The sequence below is a fragment of the Helicoverpa armigera genome, chromosome 22 (genome assembly GCF_030705265.1).
Source record: "Helicoverpa armigera isolate CAAS_96S chromosome 22, ASM3070526v1, whole genome shotgun sequence".
NCBI classification, from domain to species: Eukaryota; Metazoa; Arthropoda; class Insecta; order Lepidoptera; family Noctuidae; genus Helicoverpa; species Helicoverpa armigera.
The window spans coordinates 2,332,578-2,356,627 of NC_087141.1; the positions used below are offsets into that span (position 1 = coordinate 2,332,578).

General features: G+C 35.9%; 1 protein-coding gene across 15 annotated transcripts in view; it reads left to right on the forward strand.

Moving 5' to 3' along the window:
- The window catches only part of Cngl (Cyclic nucleotide-gated ion channel-like), a 299,859-nt gene extending 278,423 nt beyond the window's left edge, over nucleotides 1-21,436 (forward strand). For 5 of the 15 annotated variants that reach the window (XM_064040529.1, XM_064040521.1, XM_064040530.1 and 2 more), the window contains 20 exons: nucleotides 1,282-1,356; nucleotides 10,900-11,053; nucleotides 11,442-11,603; nucleotides 12,368-12,467; nucleotides 12,871-13,009; nucleotides 13,345-13,508; nucleotides 13,721-13,768; nucleotides 14,154-14,233; nucleotides 14,903-15,073; nucleotides 15,180-15,290; nucleotides 15,370-17,275; nucleotides 17,346-17,463; nucleotides 17,580-17,817; nucleotides 17,898-18,298; nucleotides 18,502-18,698; nucleotides 18,940-19,084; nucleotides 19,384-19,514; nucleotides 19,698-19,828; nucleotides 19,918-20,118; nucleotides 20,358-21,436. In XM_064040529.1, the coding sequence (XP_063896599.1) occupies nucleotides 1,282-1,356; nucleotides 10,900-11,053; nucleotides 11,442-11,603; nucleotides 12,368-12,467; nucleotides 12,871-13,009; nucleotides 13,345-13,508; nucleotides 13,721-13,768; nucleotides 14,154-14,233; nucleotides 14,903-15,073; nucleotides 15,180-15,290; nucleotides 15,370-17,275; nucleotides 17,346-17,463; nucleotides 17,580-17,817; nucleotides 17,898-18,298; nucleotides 18,502-18,698; nucleotides 18,940-19,084; nucleotides 19,384-19,514; nucleotides 19,698-19,828; nucleotides 19,918-20,118; nucleotides 20,358-20,504 (4,819 nt within the window). In that variant the 3' untranslated portion in view covers nucleotides 20,505-21,436. The remainder of the gene's footprint in view (nucleotides 1-1,281; nucleotides 1,357-10,899; nucleotides 11,054-11,441; nucleotides 11,604-12,367; nucleotides 12,468-12,870; nucleotides 13,010-13,344; nucleotides 13,509-13,720; nucleotides 13,769-14,153; nucleotides 14,234-14,902; nucleotides 15,074-15,179; nucleotides 15,291-15,369; nucleotides 17,276-17,345; nucleotides 17,464-17,579; nucleotides 17,818-17,897; nucleotides 18,299-18,501; nucleotides 18,699-18,939; nucleotides 19,085-19,383; nucleotides 19,515-19,697; nucleotides 19,829-19,917; nucleotides 20,119-20,357) is intronic. The other 10 variants (XM_064040528.1, XM_064040533.1, XM_064040524.1 and 7 more) reach the window with 9 other exon arrangements.
- The last annotated feature ends 2,614 nt before the right edge of the window (nucleotides 21,437-24,050 follow it).

The window sequence follows — 24,050 nt, forward strand, 5'->3', positions numbered from 1 at the left end:
TATATAATCTAGCTAGAGCATTCATTTTTTTTCCACACAAATATTTACTTCGGAATTAACATTCATTTAATTTGTAGTTAATAGAAACGCAAATCATATGAATGAAGAAATTCATTAATATTTGACTGTCTAGGATATCTCAAACAACTAGTTACTTGATCGTGCTCTCAGCCAGAGAATCGAATAAAATATTCTATCACATTAGGACACAGTCCAATTTGAGTGAAAGTGCAAATAGAAATTAGAACTAGGCTCGAATAACGTCGAATATCGATCAAAAATTAATCACTAAGAAGCTGATTATGAAAAAAGGTTGTTTTTGTTCGTAAAACTTTGACTCCCATACATCACTTTTCACCATTTATAATGTTTTTCCAACAGTTTTTCTTAAAGCCTGAAAACTACTCGACTAAAACCTTCGGCTGAAAACTTCATAGAATCTATTTCTTTGTGTTTCTTATCTAACTAAAAACGAGTTTCCTGGAAACTCGGACCAAAACTTTTTTCATCAAATACGTTTAACTGTATTAAGGTTACGTAGGCATTTATCTACTGTCAATTCTTTTTTACCAAAACTAGAAAAGGTATAAGAAACATATTGAGGAATTTAAGAGAGATACATGGTACGTAATGCGTTTCTTAGAGAAAAAGTCTTGCAACTAATGAAATAATAAAAGTACGACTAACAAATACTTAAGCCGGGTATTACAATCTGTAATTCAATTAAGAAAGGCGATACTGCTGTGATTAACCCTCTTCACGTACGCACTTTACCTCAGAAAAGTAACTGTTTTGTTCCGAGCACAGCTCTTGTAAAAATACAATTACTCGAGATTGCTTTCCGAGGGGTTTTCTCGTCCAATCTTTCCCGCGGTAAAGAGCGGGTAGCATTGTAGGGTTAGGCTTTGAAACAAGCGACTGTCGAGCCAATGGATTTACATGGAGTGTTGTACAGCTAAAATGGGGATGGAAACTATTGAATCCTTAACATAACTTGTCTAAAAGCTTATTTTTCAATCGCCAGATAACTTTTATCTGAAGAATATGTTTGAAGTTTAGACAGATTTTATCTAGAAAATATGTAAAACCGCCATATTTACTGCTGAGGTAAAAGTTATTTGACGATTGCAAAATCGGCCTTAAAATTAATATAGGTATTCTAAGCTTGTATCACATTTTCGCAGTCACTTGTTTCAATAAGCCTCGTTGTATCGTGTATCGTCGGTAGTAACAGTATCTAACTGAAACTAACAGAATTAACAGAGGTTGTATGTGTGGTAGCACGCAAGGAGGCCCCAAATTTCTGCCGCGCCGCGGGCTCAAATCCCGCCTGCTGCAGTTCAGGTCCAATAAAGGGTATGTCTCATTGCGCAAGCGATTGGTCAGATCATTGTCAAATAAACGGTTCTATTTTTCCACATATTTAAACAATTCGAATTTTTAATAAAGATTGTTCGAATTTTAAATAAAGATTGTTCAAATTTTAAATAAGGATTGTTCCAATTTTAAATAAACATAGTTCGATTTTAAATCAACATCGATCGAATTTTAAATAAACATTGTTCAAATTTTAAATAGATGAATTATTCCATTTGAGAATTTTAAAAGTTAGATACAGAACACACGTTCAGAATACTCGAGTGTTGTAAGATTTTAGATAATCCTACAACGTTCTGCGGTAGGATCCATACAAAGTCCGCCTGGCTAGCGTCTACGTGTACTCTAAAGCCGACGAGTTTACCGTGCTCCATCACTCGCATGTAAAGCCAGAGGGGAGTTTACTTCCTCTATATCCTTGTACAACTTACATTTACGTACTCCAACTTACATCTCGTCAGAGATTCACCGAGAAACACGAATAAATCACACAATAAATAACATTTGTATATTTATTTGAGAGTTTAATTTATGGAAAACAATTGTCTGAATTTCTGAAGTTGCCTTAATTAAGTCAAGGCCGCGGGAATAAAATGTATTGTTTACTCACTTAAGATTCGCGTTTTAAGAAGAAAGACACAAATATCAACAGTCAAATCGAATTAGCTGTCCTAAAACTTTTTTCTGTGGACATTTTGTCGACGACATAAATAATTTTAAATCGTCATCGATCGATTGAGATTGATTTAAGTATTTTAAAAAGAGTAAAACACGTGAAAACGACAGAAGAAAGAAAACGCTTTTACCCCATGATTTTGATGTTATGGTGTTCTTAAATCAGCAAAGTTAAAGCTGGGCTAAAATTCCTGGCATGATACGCAAAGTTCAAAATATTGGCTAACTTCGGAAATTGCATGAAATGACAAACACTGTCACTCATCTACAGGGGATTATCCTTAAAACCAAGTTATTAGATATTCTACCTTTCATGTCGTTTTGTGTACTTTATGTACATTGTACGGTAGGCCTATTTTTTCGCAAAATTTTAAATTTAACGTCCTCCTAAGCCTTTGATAATCAAAAGTTTTAAACAAATATCTCTGTAAAGTAGTCATCTCCGTTAAGTAGTAAAAATTAGGGTTTCCTCAAAACTTTTGCTTCTTTGAAAGCTCATCACATTGTCAAAACTTTGATAAACACAATTTGTGTCTTGCCTCGTAAAGTATGTAACGTTACTCACTTAGTGCCATCAAATTATCTGACAAACAAGACATTTTTAGAAGTTAGCATCTCGTACAGTAATAAGATTTAAAAGTTTAATATAAGAACACTGAAGGTGGCCTAGTGGGTAAAGGACCAACCTCTCAAGTATGAGGGCGCGGGTTCGATCCCAGATCAGGCAAGTACCAATGCAACTTTTCTAAGTTTGTATGTACTTTCTAAGCATATCTTAGACACCGTTGACTGTGTTTCGGATGGCACGTTAAACTGTAGGTCCCGGCTGTCATTGAACATCCTTGGCAGTCGTTACGGGTAGTCAGAAGCCAGTAAGTCTGACGCCAGTCTAACCAAGGGGTATCGGGTTGCCCGGGTAACTGGGTTGAGGAGGTCAGATAGGCAGTCGCTTCTTGTAAAGCTCTGGTACTCAGCTGAATCCGGTTAGACTGGAAGCCGACCCCAACATGATTGGGAAAAAGGCTCGGAGGATGATGATGATAAGAACACTGAACAATACGAACAGAATTTCCATAACTAAAACAAAATACTAACCTAACCTTTTTTATTCGTTCAAAGATATTATTTACCAAAGCCAAAGGGCATTCCTCACTTTCTTCAGTTACAAAAGAAAACATTTAATATAAAATCTCCAACACCACTTGGGTTTACGTTCCCGCCATCTTGTTTTCACACAAAAACCTTTGCTGAGTGACAGGCTCCCATTACCAATAAAAGCACCCTGTATATATCGTATTTCTGCACTCTCATCACATCACTTCCACATTGCGCACCCGCTGTATAAACCTTTTCTATTTCCACAAAACGTGCGATTTATTCGGATCGGAAATATGGAAGGACATTTGAATGATAAGCAGTCAAATATTCGTTATACTAGACTAGCCTCCGCTTGTGATTTCACCCGCGTCCCGAGAAAACTGATTACCGGGGCTGACTAAAAGCCGTCGTGTTCCGTCGTAGGCCTTCTTATGTGCTACAAAAAATATCACATGTCCTTCTCCCGGGTGTAAGCAATCTCCCCTCTAATTGTCAGCTTAAATGGTTCAGCCATTCTTGTAGTTATATATAAGTAGTGTAACTAACACGACTTTCTTTTATACAAATAGAGATATTGATTTGGTAGAATTTAATCCAGGATAACAATTGAGGCAAAAACATTTGAATTCATAAATTCAAAGTACATTACTCCTAATGAAATGCTTAGAATTATCCAGTTAGATACAATTGTATATTGTTCTAGACCTCGTAAGAAAACGCTGCACGAACCAAGCAAAATAAATAAGATAAACAAGACAATTTAGTCTTTATGACGTTAACTAATTGCGTCTATTTTTCTTTGCGAGTTGAGGCGACGATGTTGCTAGATACACAAAATGGACATAGCATTGTAGACACACTAACTACCTACTAGTATTTCTTCTGTCTTACAAGTCTTTAACACGTATCTAATTTACACATTACATTTGATATTTAATGAATTTTATTTTAATTTAAAAATGTCGTCAAAAACGCAACATACTCGCTGCTCTGAAAATTATTTTCATATTTCTACTGTTAACGTCAAAAAGGATATCCAAAATATAAAAATAGGAAGTCTCATAAGTATATTAAGTAATAATATGCTCGTAAAAGGTTCGCCTTTTAAATGGCACCTTAATTTCAGTCAATATAGCAAAATATGATTGAGCATGTCGCAGAAAAGACATATTAATGTGATCAGCGAGAGTATGAATACATGTTTATTTCGGTACGGTAATAAATTGATAAAGTGCCTACAGTCAGGACTTAAAGTAAATAAACGTGGCTTTTACGTAATACGTGTATAAATTGTGACAAAATATTCGATACATTGTTTTTCGGCCTTCGAAGGACCTTGTATTACTTTCTCATTTTGAGAAACTCTTTCTATTTTTCTTCTTCCTCGAAAACTAAAGGGAGTTCAAAAAACCGTTATATTATTTCTAGAGCTACCGCACATTGCAAACTCTTAGTCGGCCAAACAAACTTTCGGCCTCATGAAACAGTACCTATGAAGATGAATAATAGTACGCACATTATAAAGACTAGGTATGTAGTCGTTCTAAACGACTAAAACTTTGATTGGAATCAAGATTTTATTTAAAAAAAATAAAGTTTTGCCAACCGTCGCCGGGTCAACTGACGGCCGACTGCAGTTTGCTGTAAGTTACTGCAGTTTGTTTCTAAGAGGTTAAATACCTTTACAAATAACAGTTCTTTCACATGTAGTGACAAATATGAACACAGCACATTTTATGTAAGGAGGTTCCTCTCTCCAAATTTCACAGTGGAGTAAACATTTCTAACGGGATTACGCTAAACCGAATGAGATAAGGAAAGCACTCGAATTTATAGCGTCTATACATGTTTTTATTTACCCATACTTTTTGCCCTGTGTTACTTTAAACGATGTTAGAAAATATTTTATGGATACCATTTTTTTAGAATTGTTTTTTCTTGACGATTTTTTAAGAGTATTTAGTAGGTATACGAAACATACCTTTGTTGATATAAGAGTACCTATGTTTTTTTACATTAACACCAAAGCCACATATATTGTATCTAATAACACCCAAAAGCTTTTACAACCTGCACAAAATCTACTAAGAATGCATTTCGCACAATGCACATCTTCCATTTAGTTAAAAGGAAAAATCCTCTTACATTACCAGCACGTGCAAATATTGATATAACTATACTTGAAAAATATAACAAAATCTTGCAGAGTTCTCGTCCCATTTCATTGGCTCTCTAATGCACTGGGTTCCACTCAGTTCCACAGACAAATCGATTTACATCACATGTCTGATATCAAGCCGAGTGACAAGTCTATCTGTGCAAGGTTTCGAGGAGCCAATCGACAATGCTGGGTGGATATGAACGATTACACAAATCGATTTAAAAAAGAATCGAATGATAGTTCAATAATCGAATCTTAAACTGTTTCGTAGCGTTGTATGCTACGCAGGCCTACGAGTTGCTACGGATCGCTACAATGTATTGCTACGATGTTTCATATCGTTAGGTTCATTCCTCCTTTATCTTAATGAGTTATTCAAGAGCATATCCACAATGAAAAATTCTCCATTGTTCTGAACTGTCTAAGGATATTGTGATTAATTACCACGACATTACTTAGCACTAAAAACTTTAACCTAGATCGTCTTCCACCACGTTTTTATCTCAAATGAAAAACGATGTTATTAAAACTATGCAAACAATTTATAATTTGTTCTAAAGTTACTTTGCTTTCCAAAACACAAGTTTGTTAATCTCATTTTAATTTAATATTGTGGTTATTGCTAACGACTGAGCAATTATCAACGTTCCTGAACACTAAAATAATAAAGCTTATTTTCTTAAGAGCTTCACGTAAACCTAGCTCAACAACACTCGGTGGCTTTGCACCCGAAAATCTTGTCGGAAAGGTCAAAAAAATTAATGGCGGTCCCCAAAATTGGCGGGTATAATATGGGTGGACTTCAATAAATCTGTCGTAGAAAATGAAGAGGCTCACGATAAATAACCAGCGGTCAAACACTGCCCATGTCTGATTTATGATGGCCCAAAACTACCCTTAGATCTAGCGATAAACCACCCCCTTGAGAAAGGTTAAACGTCATTGCTAAGGTCAAGGAATTACGCGACTTCTCGATTTAGTTTCATAATCTTTTGATACTGGAAATTGCCGTTCCGCTTTACGGAAGGGTTTATGAAAGTGGCCTTTTCGAACGAACTGGAAAAGAAATGGTATGGATGATAACATAACTCGTTCCAACCTCTACGGTTTTTTTTTATTTTGTACTGTTATAAAAGCTTAGTGATAGAAAATTAACTAATTCATTACTATTACACTTAATTCATTCATCTTTCAAAAAAATAACAATCGTTCTGAAACTTACTCCAGTATTACCTCTTAGATGACGTTGAAGTTCTGACTTTGCTGTTAAACTGACAAAAAGTTCTCTAAGTTTAAATCAAACATCACAAAGTTTAACCACTTTCTTACTTCAAAATCTCTTTGTCACACCGGGGGACTGTGAGTTTAGTGAAATTCTATTCAATTATCTCTAAGCTTTAGTTCAGAGAAGCTTAAATGCACATTTTGTTCCATGTGCACGAGTATATAGAAAAGGGAGGTGCAAATCTATATCGGATGTGTCGTTCACAATCACATTAAATCCTATCGCATATACTTTATGATATTCTATGACGAATTGTAAAAAAAATAACCTAATCCATTCAGTGGTTTAACCGCAGGAGTCATTTTTCGTTTTTATAATTTACAACATCATGTGTAAAGCAGAGATAAAGTTAGGAGTATCAAACGTTTTGACCAGTTGACAGATGTCAGTTTTCAATGGAGAATTTCAGTTGTTTGTAATGACTGGCTTTTATATGGTGTTCTAATTTTCACACATTTTTATTCTATTTACTTTGTTTGAAAAAATCATTTTTTTATTTTTACGTATTTTTCTTTTTTGTTTGTATTAATCGACATATATTAACCAGTATATTAACGCATTTCATTTAATGTGATTGTGAACGACACACCCGATATAAAAGAAAGTCGTGTTAGTTACACTACTTATAACTTGAGAATTGCTGAACCGTTTAAGGCTCGAGCAGACCGGATGCGTATGCGTAACCACGTCGTAGTCACGCGCGTAGTTACGGCGTAACCATGAGTTGTAATGTATGGAAATGTATGAGACAGGCCACACCGCTTGCGTAACGTAGACGTGCGCGTCGTTAAGCAAGCGGTGTGGCCTGTCTCATACATTTCCATACATTACAACTCATGGTACGTGCACGTCTACGTGCACGTCTACGCTTACGTCTACGCATACGCATCCGGTCTGCTGGAGCCTTTAGCCTGGCAGTTTGAAGGGAGGTAGCCGGGCGAGAACATAGGATAGTTTTTGTCATCATTCGGCTGTGGGAAGCAATTATCTCGGGACTCATGTGAAACCGCGGGAAAATAGGTAGTGAAAATAAAAATCTAATCATCTAATAGACACATAAGCAGTTGCTTATAGCACGCGTTTATAAAAGACTAGCTTCTGTCAGCAGTTTCACCCGCATCCCGTAGGAACCACGGCACGAACCCGGATAAAAAGCATATAGCCTATAGCCTTCCTCGATAAATGGGCTATCCAACACTGAAAGAATTTTTCAAATCAGTCCAGTAATTCTTGAGATTAGCGCGTTCAAACAAACAAACAAGTAAACAAACTCTTCAGCTTTATAATATTAGTATAGATACTTCGCCAATATGAATGTATGACATTTAGAACCCACGTGTAAGGTGTCTTAAAAGAGAAAATTTATTAAATTCTTAATGCTCTTTAAAAGACGAGAGTGCCGTTTGAATGAGCCAGGTGAAATGGATATTATAGCTGATACTTCTAGCTTTCAAATGGTTGAGATCTGCACTGAATTACTTTTCTCACTCATTTAATGCGGGATTTATGAGCCATATTTTTGCTGTATTGTTAAGCTTTCAAATAGAAGTAATGTTATTTTAATTCTAAGCTTAAAAATGGTAGTAGGTGGCTGACATTTTTATGTGTGGTAAAATGGTTACGTCATATTTTAATTCACAATACCTTATTAGAAATGAGTGAATTAAAAACATGAAAACTTTTGTCATCAATGTCAAAAAAGTTATTCAAAAGTAAATAAAATATTTCATCTGTTAATTCCAACTGCAGCTTATTGCTTAATGGGATAAAAAGTATAATAAAACACAGGTACAGTTGAACTCAGAAGTTCATTTGTACACAAGTACACAACTAACGGTTGATACACATTTCGGTACAAGTTTGAATTAGTTCATTTCACGAGTCGGTGTACTGGAAAATTGTTTTGTCCAATGAAATTCTAGATTATGCGTTCTGAAGGCATGATGTTTGACTTGTGTGTTAAAATACTGCATTTATATTTAACTGCTATGGTTTTTTTTATATAATAACATATTAATTATCTATTTGTACGCTTTTACCGGTGTGCCTAAAATCAATGACATAATAATGCTTATGGCTTTAAGCATCACAATCATGTGGTTTTAAAGTCAACATTTGTGCAACTTTTAAATTAAAGTAGTTTAACTCAAAATTCAATCTTTTTTTAACTACCATGATCAAGCAAAGTAACCACATCGATAAAACGTCCAATTGCACTAACCTTACTAAATGTCTAAAACAGAATTCCGTAGAAAGTCGTAAGTGGAAGTCTTTAAAAACAAAACACGAGCCAGCCCGGTGTTTCCCTGTCTCGTTAGAAAGCGAGTTTTAATTACAACCATACCTTTCTCGACTAACGTTAGAACCGACAGCCTAACGGTTGACATACCACAAACATTGGGGCCAAGCTTTGAGGAAAATTCTAAGTAGAATTTTTAATGTTGGATGTATAAAACATTGGCCCCAAATGTTGGTTGAAAAATGACAAATATTGTTAGTCTCTGGCGCGTTTCGTTTTCCATAGAGGTTTAACGTCAAATTCAAACCATTCGGTAAACTTTCGTGTGAAGCTGTTTTAATTTGAATTTGGAATAGTCAGCCGTTTTATGTTTTGTTTGAATTTTGACATGCATACATACAACATAATTTAAACTTGATGCTAAACCAATGGGTGCCTCGTAGGTAAAAGAATAATTACAATAAAGACATTTTTTTCTCTTTTTCTATTTCAAACGTCAATTTTCAATTGAAATAAATAGGTATACCTAAGGTTGGCACTCTTTTTTTTCTTAAACTACCACTCAACCAAATTTTATAAGGTTCGCTGTCTTCATAATGTTGTCTCATTTTCTTTCTAAAGTGAATTTCCCTTTGCAAGTGCGACTGAGCCGCGACTTAGATTAAGCTTCCAATTAATTTTGTGTTTCGAAATATCTCAGTACCCTTCGTAATCTGTGAAGAAAGCGAAGGATAACACTTCGGGATAAAAAGAGGCGTACATTTCTTTCAGAGAAACATGCTGACTGTTTCTTTTTCATTAGATATAAGGTCATTGAACTACACCAAAGTAACATATTACCTACGTGAACTTTATTAAGGCTGATATGCTAAGTGACCTCAAAAAAACGTTTCAGGATATATGAAAGTACTTTGACTACCTAATTCCCTTCAATAAGAGCCCGCATAACAAGGCAGTTATGATAATTTTATGGAACAAACACTTTTAGAACATCGTTATGATCTGACCAATCGCAGGCTTCCGTAAAACGTAAACACCTTATATAAATTACACCACCATTCTCATATAATATAAATTATTATAACGTTTCAAATGTTTTCTTACGACATGTGTTTTGTGGACAGTGTTTACTGCATGCGAATATAAACACTATTTAGTGGTAATAAGGACGGAATTAAAATGTTAGAGTGACTCATATTGCACATATAAAGATACGCAATAACGTGTTTTATTGCACGGAAAGGATTTTACAGCTTTGCCACTACGTGCAAAAAGACTGCTGAAGTTTTCGCACAATTATTTGCAAAGCACATAAAAATAGCAGGATTGTAATATTTATTAGAGCTTTACTAGAACAAACAAATATTTAAATATTAGTCTCAGAAATATGGCGGCAATCGTGCGAGACATTTGAGCAACACACTACAACACACAATGGTTTGTAATACCGTGTATTTTATACGGTACAACGTATAAATTTCTCCGTTCATGAATTCGACATAAACACTGTCTCAAACATTTTGTTGGAGGGAAACAGCCAGTGTGGAGCGTAATAAAAATAAAAATGGCGGCGGCAGAAATTTGGAGGCTGTTCGCTTCGCAGCGACTAACTTCGGACGACTATAAATGTGACTAGTTACTCCATCATAAACTGTATTTCTTTTATTTGTTACTTTTATTTATTAAATCACTCATCGATGTCGTACAACGAGTTTTAGAAAGTTTTCGAACAGCCTTCACTGATTCCGCCATTTTGTCAAACGTATCGCTTATTTTGTCCGTTATTATTGCTTTTGGGGTGTTTTGTATTATCGCAACTGTTCGAAAACTTTGCACTATTTATATTTTGTTTGTTGTTTTAGTTGTTAAACTTCATTGTAGATGGTTGTTGAATAGTTTTTGGTTTCCGTAATCTGTCTCTTATTATTTGAATGTAGCAACACTGTTTTTGGTTTTTCAACACCTCAGTTTATTTTTAAACGTTTTAAAAATATAGAGATTAATTCTTTTAATAATGATGCAATTTATTTATTCAGCTTTGGCCTTATATGTTGTCGTTTTCAGGTACGTTTTCACAATAGTGAGCTATCTGATTGGCGTGTTCATATTCGCCACTATAGTGGGACAAGTCGGCAATGTCATCACCAATAGGAACGCCAACAGGCTCGAGTTTGAGAGATTGCTGGATGGCGCTAAAACTTATATGAGACACCATAAGGTAAGTGGAACCAAGAGGACAATGTCAGGAGCAAAAATACTTTAGGGGTGTCATACCCAAACTCACAAAAACGAGTCGAAAGCTGAGTAGACAGGAAAGATTAATTGGTCCTTATTTATTTGATAAATTGCCGCTAAAAAGCTGATAGATAAAATTACATCTATCTATTTATTTTTTCACTATCTTCATTTGATACTAAGACTTAGGTTACAGTGGTTTAAGACCCTTTTCAAAATGTACAATCATCAAGAATTTAAATTGCAACACTCCAAATGTTCAATGTAGCTTCTAAATAAAACTGTCCTGAGCAATAGGTACGTAAGGAAACTCAAAGAGCACTGGAGCAAAAAATTCCCGCGCCATACAAACGAGGTGATATATTTAACAGGTGCCAGGTGGCATGAAGCGACGCGTGCTGCGCTGGTACGATTACTCCTGGTCCAGGGGTCGGATACAGGGGGGAGGGGACATCAACACCGCACTGGGACTGTTACCCGATAAGCTGAAGACCGAACTCGCTTTGCACGTCAATCTCAGCGTGCTCAAGAAGGTATGTAAAAGGCAAAAAAGGTTTCATTATGATTCGCATTTCAATGGGATTTGGGAATGATGATAAAATTACGACATGGCAAATCTGATAAGGAAAATGTCTGAAATTTTGAAGGCTTCGTAATCCACCGTAAATCATTAAATGAGACTGATAAAAGAGGACTTCGAAATAGTCCGTTTACGGTGTAAAAGTAGTAGGTAAGAGTTGCGAGTTTGAAAAGCGGACTCCTTTATTAGAGCAGCGAGACATGAAAAAAGGGTACTTAATTACAGAGACTAGTCTACTAGTAGTTAGCTACCGAACACCGGGGTGACCTATATCCCTCAGTTGTCTACGAGACGTCTGAAGGTCAACAAACATTCTACGGTTCTTTAATTTCTAGTTCACTATGGAATAGTTTCTCATAAAACTTTACTAGTCGTAAATGTCTCTTTGAAGTAAGGGTGTCAAGTTGGACCTCTTGAATATTTAAATTAAACCCAGTTTAAGTTCTATTTCACTTCCGTCCGTCGTAATTATTGTGACTGCATATTGGACACTTAACAACCTATTTCTAGCACTAAGTGCACTGTTAAACGACTATTTGCCACTAGCTTTTATTTGGAAACTTGAAGAAATTTAAAAACGACAACAGTTTGCCTTTGAAACGTAAATTTAAAGGTATTCTGCTTTCATTAAGCTCCAAAAGTGTAAAAAATAAAACAAACCATAGTCCATTAAAAGCGATAAAATGAACTTTTGAACAATTAATTACGTTTTCACAGGTGACAATATTCCAAGAGTGCCAGCCGGAATTCCTGCACGACCTCGTGTTGAAAATGAAAGCATACATATTCACTCCCGGTGATTCCATTTGTAGAAAAGGTAAGTCGTGAAATCGTGTTACGTGCTCAGGGAAAGCTATTCCAATCATTTCTCTTTTGATAGAAACGAATCATGGAAATCAAAGGGTGTTTCAGGCGTTGGGAGTGCCCTTTGGAAGTTTGACAAGTTTGAGATATTAAAATGTCATCAATGTAAAACTAATTTGGGATTTTGTCGGTTTCAATTAGAGAAACCAACTTAAGTGGCTGAATTTGTTTGACATTTACAGCAAAATAAGAGTAGCTTACAAAAAGTCAATAACAAGGACTTAGATTTAGTCAATAACACAAAGACTTAATATTGAGATACATAACATGCTTTGCCTGAACATATACAACAAAGCAACACAAGAATTAGTTGCAAGACTAGCTTCATTGTGACATAATTTTCCACTTTGATGCAGGTGAAGTCGCCCGTGAAATGTTCATAATAGCCGACGGTATACTTGAAGTGATATCGGAACAAGGACGGGTGCTAACTACCATGAAAGCAGGGGACTTCTTTGGAGAAATCGGGATTTTAAACCTCGATGGACTGAACAAGTAAGATTTGAATTCCTATTTCGAAAAGCCATTTAATATTGGTCCTTTAACGTAATTATGCAGAAAAGTATGCGATAAATGGTATAACTTAAATATTAAATTGAATATTTAATCGTTTGTCTACAGTTTAAAATTTAAATTCTCGTGAATCTTTAACTGCAATTCTGGGATTGTGGATTCCTGAATATTTATTCGCTCTGAATTAAAATTTATTTATTGTACTTTCGTTTCAATCTTTTAAGTGCTGTATAATTTACCACTTTCTACTTTATTTCAATTTATAAAAAAGTATTTTTGACACGTATTCCCAACTTTGTTTCATTTTTTTATTTTAGACGCACAGCAGACGTAAGATCGGTTGGGTACTCCGAACTCTTCTCGCTGTCTCGGGAAGATGTTTTGGCAGCAATGAAGGACTACCCCGAGGCCCAGGAAATTTTGCAGACTTTAGGAAGGAAGCGTCTGCAAGAAGCTAAAAATATGTCGAAGAAATGCAAAGGTAAAGCCAATCGCAATCATATTCTACATTTTGAAGCTAGGAAGGGTAAGCTAATTTCTAGTGCTAAAATCTATTTCTGGCAGCTCATTAATTATTTCTCGATAGGAGAAATGAAATTAATGCTTATAAATACCCCTCCCTATTCCTTAAACTCAAATAAAAGTATAATATAAAGTAGAGTCTGTAAATAAGGAACCTATTAAAAACTTTAGGAAGGAAGCCCCGTCAAGAAGCTAAAACAGTATCGAAGAAAGTCAAAGGTGAGAACAATAAAATAGGTAGGTAATTATTAGATTTTTTATTTACTGTTCACCTTGAAACTACAAGGGCACGCTTGTAATATGGAAAGGCAAGATATTGTAGTATACAGAAGTAAACAGGAACTTTTTAATAAAGAGACCGATAAGTAGAAGCCATTTTCTGCTATCCCTAAAATTAATTACGAGTGGGAGGATGCTTGAAATAAAATTACCCAGCAAAAAGGTCAGACATTCGGAGTTAATCACAAACCTACATTAATATTCCCGAAACCAATAAGAGCGCAAAATAAATGTAAATACTTATTCATAATGCCTTACAATTTGCTAATGAGAAATCTAATTTCCGATATTGACGGAGCAAATATTAATGAAATGTCTTTTCTAGGCGAGATCAGTCCGGATAAGATGTCTGGGGACGACAGTACGTCGAAACGGATAGTGCATAAGTTACGAAGTGATGTTAAGGTAAGTTGGGTTATAAAACCCAAAAAAGTTTGTAAAATAGAAGCTATTATTTGATATTGGAATTTTAATATCATGCATCGTTGATGAAGTGGTTGTAGTGCTTCATCTATTTTCTCAATCAGCAAAAGTGTCTGAGGATCTTATAATGAAAAAGAAACAGACCAATCTGAGAGTGAATGTATGTATAAGAATATGTAGGTAGGTAGCCCATCACCAATTTTATGTCTAGTAAAGAAAATTCGACGTAATAAAGCCGTTATCTGTTGCTGTATTCTGTACCCCTCAGGGAAAACATGCGTACGATGTTATATAGAATTTAATATCAATTTTCACACATTGAACAACTTGTTAGCGTATGAATAAAATAACATCAGCAAAATGAATGAACCAAAGCTCAATTTATACGAGTAGATATTTCAAGCTATTAGAATTTGAATGTGAAAATTTTGAAGCAAACATGTTCGTGTAATGAATGGTTTTAATAAACCACTGTGATAGCAGAGCAGTGGAACTTCATTTCTGTTTAATTTAATGTCATGTTTGCGTGTACTGTTAAAATTGTTAGGTTTCAATTCATTTATCACAACTATGACAGATTTTAGCTAACGAAGCGTGCTGATGATTTTAAGTGTATTTTCAAGTCATGTATATTATGAATCCACTTTCCAGGGTATACGGAACGCTATTCGCAGTAGATCTCGAGCAGGGCGTAGGTCTGGAGAATCATTAGAGCTACAGACTTTGGCTGGAGCTGAAAGAGCTGGCACTACAGAAGGAAAGATGTTGAGAAGAATGCCGAGAGTAGAAAGCGATGATTCTGCACATCCACAGAATCAAGAAGTAAGTTTTTTTTTGTGTTGTAAATATCATAGAAGTAAGTTATCATATATCAGAAGATATAAATGATATTGAGCAAGTACTGGTGTTTATTGATATTTTATTTCAGGATAATAATGGCGAAACAACTTCTGGTAGCAAAGATGGTGAGAAATGCATATCGCCTATCGGAGCTGGTCTACCACTTCTTTCGCGATTAAAACTACTTAAAGAAAAACAGGTACAGTACAATGCAACAATAACATAAACAGATAAACTAGGAATTATTATTACAATGAAAATGATTTCTCTTCTTCCAGGATCGTGAAGAAAAAGTAGCCAAGCAAAGGCATTCCACATCATCGGTACTCTCGCTAACACCACAACCCACTCCTTCAACAAGTTCAGCTCCAGATATAGAACCAGAGGTGATAGGAGCTGGTCTGCCGCTTATTCAGAGGTTACTCTTACTAAAAGCAAAGGAAGAGAGAGATAAAAACCAGCTTACTCCGACTATGAGCAATCAACCTTCCAGCTCTGATACTATAAGCCCTAGTTCAATTAAAAGTCCTTTAAGTCCAACGATAAAAACTCTTAGCCCAATTAGGAAAGGTTCCGAGTCTAGCTCCCCAGGTAAACTCCAAAGCCCAACAACTAAAACATCTAGGAAAAATTCATCTGGGTCAAGTGACGGTACGTCTCGCCCCAAAGTTAGTTTTAGAGATAAAATATTACAAGTGCAGAGTGACGGCACAGCAGTATGTCAACCACTCAATAAGGATATAAGTGAGAAACCAGCGGCGGTCGTCGAGCCCACACCAAAGTCAGAAAGCAACTTAATTTCAATACCACATTCCGTTGTTAGCAAAATCAAGTCTCCAGCGAAAGCCGTAGGCTCAACATTTCGAGATAAACTAAAACTATTACAAAGTGGACCAAAAGATACTGATAGTTCAGCCGCAGAAAAACCAAAATCTTCATCAATAGACAAAACTCCAGCAGAAGTTAGTCCTATGCCGCCGCCTGCCACGGAAATTAAGGAAGAACCTAAAAGTAAAAAACCTTGGACTAAACTTAAAAAGGCAGCTATATTAGGGGAATCGAAAAGCCAAAGCAAAACTAGTTTAGAAGAAAAAAGAGATGAAAGTGTGAGTTCGAATAGTGAGAAAAAAGAAGAAGGTATAGCAGAGGCAGTTGTAAATATATGTGTGCCTATAGTTACCACGGCGGAGCTTGTTAAAATAGACAATAATAATGTTGAAGTTGCTAGTGATAATGATAAAGATAAACCTAAGCTTTGCTTAACAGGCCCTTTGGAACCCGTCCAAGAGAAATCAGTAGATTTATTAACTTTATCTCCAAAGAAGAATGTTACTAACGCCTCAAAGCCGGCGGAAACTAAAACTAATATGTCACCGGGAATGTTATTGCCCAGAGTAAAAAAATATAGGTCAATTGATGATTTGTCACCAGAATACGGTGGGCTCCCGTTTGTCAAAAAGCTAAAGATTCTGAATGAAAGGCAAAAATTAGCAGAATTAGAAAAAGTTGTAAAAATACGCAGTTCAAGCTTAGATTGTACGAGCTCGTCAGAAGATTTACTATGTGATACTTTAACTAGAAGTCATTCAGAAGGTAGCACTATGGATAAAAGAAAATTCAAACGGAAATCCATTGATTCTTGTAGAAGTCACGAATCTAACGAAACACTAGAAAGAAGGGAACTAAAATCTATATTAAAGAAACTGTCAGAGGACGTCACTCCCGCTGAAAGTCCTGAACGCAGTAATGAATTAAAAAGGTTAATTCGAGCACCAACATTAGAAGGATATGCGGCAAGACATTCAAAATTTGCCAAAAGTGTTACCTTCCATCGCCACACATTACCCTCTCCTCCAGGAAGTGCACCAGCTGATATCCAAAATGACGATGTATTCACGATGCCAGAAGTTAGCGTTGATTTGATACCACAAATATCTCCCCCATTGCCTCCTGACGTTGAAGTAACAGCGCCGGAATGCCCAAATAACCAAATTGCAAGATCAGCAGAGGAAAACGTAACTCAGGACTATGGATTAAATATAAGAGCTGAATATGAACTGCAGCAAAATATTGATCCCATGCTAGATTTAAAATCATTAAGACCTGAAGAAATAAAAGTGCCTTCAGACAAACCTAAGCTGACGTTAATATCAGCGGTGGCCAACCAAAGAAAATTATTGCGAGGTAAATATTAACTCTAACTTAATATTTTCTTTATTCAGTTGCAAAAAAAGACAATTAATAAATGACTAAGGTTTGTATTCATTGACAGGCTCATTAGAAGAACAGGAATATTTTGGAGAAGTGCTATTAGGAATCAAGCAAGTTATTCAAGGACATCTACACGATGTGCAAGGAAAATTTCAAGAAAGGTATGTACACATACTTCCTAAAATATCCCACTATTCAACAACTTATATGTAGATGTACCTATTGTCAAAACTTCTGACTCTGAATTAAAAACATAATTATGAAATGTTCATTTTAGGTTCAATAGTTTAGAAAACGAAGTTCGAAAACGGGACGAAATAATTAGTCAACTACAAAAGCGTATTCAAGAGTTGGAAAAACTAGGGCTGGCTGGTATGAGCCCCACTTCACAACAACCTGGTGAGGAGCCTACTGTAACGATGGGGTCAATAGAAACAACATCATCTAGTCAACCTGTTTCCAAGAGTGGCAGCTCAGGAAGTGAAGATGCTTCGGCTGCCGAAGAAGGATTTATGGTAAGAAAATCATGAAATAAATATTCATTTAAACAAACTTTCAATTTAACCATATGAATAACTTTACATAAACGTTTCAGAGAGGCGACTCGCTTGATACAGTGTTCGCAACATCCCCACCAACAGCCAGTGCTGATGAAGCAGAAAAAGACAGATCACCAGAAAGAGAAAATGCAGAAGCAAGAGAAACATTATCAGCTGAAGACCTCACGGAAGAAAATCTAAGAGAATTGACTGAAGGAATTGAACTGTCGAAGTTATCTTACGCAGAATTGCAAAGCTTAGCCGTATCTCTTTCAAAAGCTGATAAAACTTCATCTAGTAAAGAACAGTGGACTGTGAGCAAATCGAAAAGGTTAGATCTGAACCTAGATGGGAAAGCTGGGACGTATTCGAGAAAACGAGCGGCTAAGTTAAGGCAGAGGAAATCTTGGGAAGATCAGAGTGACCAAGAAAGCATGGAGATGCAAGATTTAACAAGGTAACAGATTTAAAAAATATGTGTTTCTAAATCTCCAGAAATATTCTCCATTTAATAATTGCCCACATTAATAAGTTTATTTTATCTTAATCAAGGGTATTTATTAGTGATTTGATTACATTAATTCGGTCTTATTTTTTTCCAAATTATTTAACTTCGACTTTGTTAGAAACAAAAAAGAGTTCACCTACAGACCGCAGAAGCGCTCCCTCTTTCAGGCCGTTGTCTCCGCACACCACGTCGGAAGACCGCTCACTCCTGAGCCCCGAGCAGTCCAGTCTTCGCTCCGGTCGACGAACCTTTCACTTCTTCGGCTCACACCTCGACAACACCAAGTCGAAGATTAAGAAGACCCTTTCCGTGGATACCGGGATGCATCACACTGGCAAAAATGAAAGGAGTTAGTTTTGCGTCACTTTTTAACTCTATCGTGTAGTCTTTTGTTCTGATTGGCGTTCTAACGTGATTTGTTTTAGATGAAAATGCACGATACTCTTTTGACCTAAAAAGATGCTTACTGTTTGTCTCTAATGCTATATTTTTCTCGTTATCAAAATTGCATGCAATATCACAATGTTCACAAAGGCTACACGTTACAATGGATCGTTTTGTGATACCTTGATTACTATTAAAATGTTCAGGCATTTGTTTTCCAGAAGGTCGTCCGCGGCAGCACCGCAAGTTCAGTTTGGGCTCGCTCTTCCATCGGACGGCGACTCACAAACCTACCAACAACTGCAATGATGTCGTTCTTGATATGGGCAGTGATTGCAGCTGGAGTGACGCGTAAGTGGATCCTTACTTGGCTAGGCTACTTAACTACAGCAACACATTTAATAGTTAGCATCGTTACCTGTCTTGGGGTCGGCTTGCAATTTAACGGAATGTAATAGAGTACCAGCATTTTACAAGAAGCGACTACCTATCTGAAGCCTCAACCCAGTTAACTGTAAAAACCTATAGCAAGACTGGCTGTTAGAAATTCTGGCTTCTGACGACCCTTCATAGTTAGCGTATTGTATTTTTTTAGTTCTAGTTTCCAAAGATAAGGGAATTAATACTTATAATTATGATGTACCTTCCAGGGCTTCAACATCATCTAGCAGCGATTCAGAGTCATTACCTCGGACGCCTATGTTTGAAGAGTTTGTGGAGAACAACTCCCGGAGAGGGCGCGCCAGCAGCTCTAGTCACGGTAGCTCGTCACCAATTAGAGGTAAATTCTTTGCAGAATCATTTGTTCTATGTAACTTTCTGAAATAATGCTAGAATATAATTGATACAACCTATCTTAGAAACCTTAGATTTTTTGGTGCGAATTCCCTCCAAAAAAAGATCTAGCAAATATTCACATTTTCTATAAAAATAAATTACTAAAAAAGTGATTATTTCATTACAGCATTACCTGGTAGCGGAGGTGATTGGGAGGTCATGATGTTAGCAGATGAGCTCGAAAAAAGGGAAAGAGAAAAGGAGAGAGAAGACGCCAGGCGACACCTATACCCAACCACCCTTCGAGATTTAGAAGAGGTATGTTAGTTTTTTCAACTTCAGTAGACTATGTAAGAACCTACTCATTATCAGAATAGTTGATTTATCCTTTTACCTTACTATTATAGGAGTCAGACACCCCCCAGCGAGATGACAGTCCAGACGAGTACTCGAACATCGAAGACTCGAACTCGTCATCGACCACCCACCTTCTCTCCCAGTCTATCAGTGATGCTTCACAGAGGTCTTTGGAAACCTCCTTCACTGAGCAGACCAGCAGAACTGGTAGGGAGCCGAGGCAAAGGCGTGTTGCATCTGTGGGAGAACCGGTATGTACCGATAACTTAGATTTTGCCACATATAGGAGGCATATAATACTACATAACCGCCTTGATAACCTTTCAGGAAGGACTTGACAAAACCTTGGTATCCAATGTTTTTATTTCCGCTCACATATAACAGTTTAACAGATTTGGGTTTGAAAAAAGGACATGGGATCCTTTAATTCTGATGCAAATTCCTTAAGAACCCCGTGGAAGCTAAAGCTTATCGCCTTTCCTCTTTCCAGGTGCGACCAGAATCATCCCTCCGTCAGTCGCGCGGGCTGATCCTGCGCGCGGCGAGCTTGGACCGCGACAGCGCGCCCACCACCTCACAGGCGCGCCGCTTCGGCTCCCTCAAGAGCGCCAGCACCGACTCGCACAAGAGACTCTGATCCGCTTGGCCGAGCGGACGCGCTCAGTCCCACGCCTTCCCAAGAGGTCCAAATCAAACATATGTGATACGCGATACGGCTCAAAGTTCTCAGGTAAATGCAAAGCAGGACGTTGTAAGAAAAACTCATGAACCAAAGGGTAAAGATCGAGATAGGGGTAAATGTGATCAAAATGCGGGTAAAGTTAATAGTGGAGATAAACGTGAAAATGATAGTGTAGGTAATAATGATGTAGGACAAGGAGCGCAAGCGGGGAATGGAGGCCAAAATGATAGAGAGATTAGTCATAAAGATAATAACGAACGAGAGAATGTGAATCCGAACATATTCGATCAGCTGTCAGTCAGCGGTCAGTTACTGATCGTCATTATTTTGTTTGATGATGATTTTGGCTATGTAATTTTCTTAGTACTACAATAAGTGATATGTGATGTGTTATGAATGGGAAATAATGTGCGACTGTTTTTCTGTTTGGCGCTGGATAATTTTGGGGATATTTTTTTGAATTCGGACCATTTCAAAAATGGTATTACAGCTCGTTAAAAATATGCCACTCCAGTGTCGTTAAATCGTATAATCGAAAGGACACTTCTTAAACATCCCTAAATTATTAAGTGCCACACAAGGAGTATCTATACTGTTTCTATTTCATCTACTCTTGTCGTAGTTCTATCTATCTAGAAGTCTATTGTAGATACTTTAGACCTTAGCACATAGATAATAGAGTCTAATATCTGTTAAGTTATAAATATCTGTTCATATTCTAGTCTTGTTGTTTTATGGTGCACAAATAAAATCAACAATTGATATTATATTTGAATAACGTTTTAAAAAACGTATTATTGTTCCTTCTAATTATCTTAATTTTAGCTTAAAAAGTTCTCTTGGCGAACTTTCCGGCAAAACTTTGAATAATCTAGTCGTTATTTTACCAATATATGTATATTATTAAATACGGTTATAAGGTATCTGTTATAATATATAATTTATTGGAGTTTTATGAATCAATAAATGCGATGTTATTGTTATCTTGAGTTTTGCATTTTGAATTGAAATGTTACTGAGCTTAAGCAAGAAATATGTATCTGCCATTTAATGGTTATTTACTAAATAAATTATATTTATTTTCGCGTAAAGATTATCTACTGTTATAACATAATATTGATGCGTTGTATTAATGCAACACTTTATTTTAATGTTAACGAATATTAAAACAAAGACATTTCCTTTGCTGTGTACCTACCTAACAAAAATGAGCACAACATTAAATTATATTATTAATATTTAACATTTAATAAAAAATCCTATTAATTTACGAACTCTTGATACTAAGTAGATAGGTAGCTAGTTGTAAAAAATATATAATTTAAAGTCCGTTTGTTTTAATATTAGTGCCAAATAACTATTTATAGTAGAATCTTTTTAAATTAAATAATTTATGTAGATGTTACTATTATTGTAAATAATGTAATAAATAAATCGTTTATTCGAATGTAACTATTAATTAGAGAATTATTATAAACAACAAAGATTTTAGATAATCACTGAAATTAGATTATTATAGGTATCAATTATGCTTAACTGAAAGATAGTAATTGATAATAAATAAATCATAATTTTTAATCCCTTAATATTTAAGAAACTAGAGAGATTAATAAATATATCGGTACAGAGTAAGTTTCTCAACTTAGATCTTGGAGATTAAATAATATAATAATTAATACATAGATATACCTACCTACCACTATAACACGCCTCTGAAAAAGAAGAGCGGAGGATACAATTATAGCCTTTAAATTCTGACACAAAAATGAATTCACTTCCTACTTGGGTACCTATTAAAAACATTTAATTCAAGGAGCTAAATTGCTTCCATTTATTAAAAATCCCTAGCCAAACCCATAATAAATAGGACCGATAGCAAAATCAGAAACTAGTAGATTAAAAAGGTAGATTGAAAGAAGTTTTAATGGGTATTCCAAATGCAAAAACAAATGACTGTACCAAAAATTGGAATGAGAAAAAAATAGAATATGTGGCCCAACCTTCTTTTCCTTATCTTATAAAAATATTATTTTGATAATTCTGACCTTATAAAAACCTATTTTTTTTTACTTATTTATTTTGACCTATTTTACCTACTTATTTTGTCTACTGATTTTGTTGTCAGTATCTCAGTATCTAAGATTATTAACTCAAAATAGTATTGCTTGTCCTTAAATCCTTACCCTGAATTTGCACCAAACAAAGAAATCCGAATTTTAATATTACATAATCTAAAATAAACTGAACCTAAACAACTGGGTACAATTTTACACTTTATTACTAATAGGTGTATTATTGTTTTTTACCGTAGCACAAGCTTTGATCAGTTCCAGAAAAAATATGTACCTAACTATTACCTTCTAACAATTTATAAATTAATATACGAGTTTGTATGGTTGAACAAAACTAATTATTTTTTAGTGAAATTAAAAGTTATTCAACTGTACTAAATTGAGGTCCCAGTTCTTATTCTTTTACATAATACATAGGTACTAATTCTACAAAAAAACAAATGTGCATTTCGTTTTAATTCAAACAGCATATGAGATATAATTATTCTTTATTCTCAAAGATCTGTTATACAAACTCGTATTAAACACCGACATATTTTAATTTAAAGAAAACCAGACTTTATTTCGTGAGATCTATTTATTATGAAGAATGTATATTTTTAATTAATCATTAATTATTAGTTTTAGGTGTAATCTCATACGAAAAAAATGGAAATAAAAATAAAATGTTAAAAATTAACTTGTCTTTTTTATTACTTACCTGCTTAATAAACCAACCAGTTCTACAATACTTTATTAGGTAGGTAGGTACCTATTTAGCACAAAACTTGAATACATAGTAACTAGTCTAACTAGGTACCTGGTTAAGAATTAAATGTTACCGGTAATTATTTAAGTCAGGTAAGTACTTAGTGGTCTTGCCAGACCACTGTTTTTGGCCGTATTTGGTTCGCTATTCGTAGATCTGGCCAGAGGTATCGCGTCATACCTACTAATCGCGTAACACTGATGAGGGAATTCTTCGATGCACAATACTTTACAAAGACCCGAGCCGACGCGCGCGACGCCCGGAAGCAACAGTGCGCAAAACCTATAAGGGTCAATTCCCACTGAAAGAGCAGCGGCCGGCGGCGGCCGTAAGAGCACGGACAATGTACGAGAGCGGCGCCGCGCGGCCCGCCGCGCTCGCGCTCAATCCCTTGCATTTACGGCCGCTGCCGGCCGCTGCTCTTTCAGTGGGGATTGACCCTAAAGCATGAAATAACTTTTTTTTACCCGACGCGACGGTGGAATGCAATGAGGGCAATGAGCCCGTCGCACACATTGGATAACTCATTAGTTACACCACAGATTACTACAGATACTTCACTCAGTAGAAAACTTCCAATACCTATTACGATAATTGCCTACTCCTTCGCGTCAGCAACCACTGTATGCTAAAATGCGCCTAAATGCTCAAGCGTACAGCAGTGATTGCTTCGCACCGCGC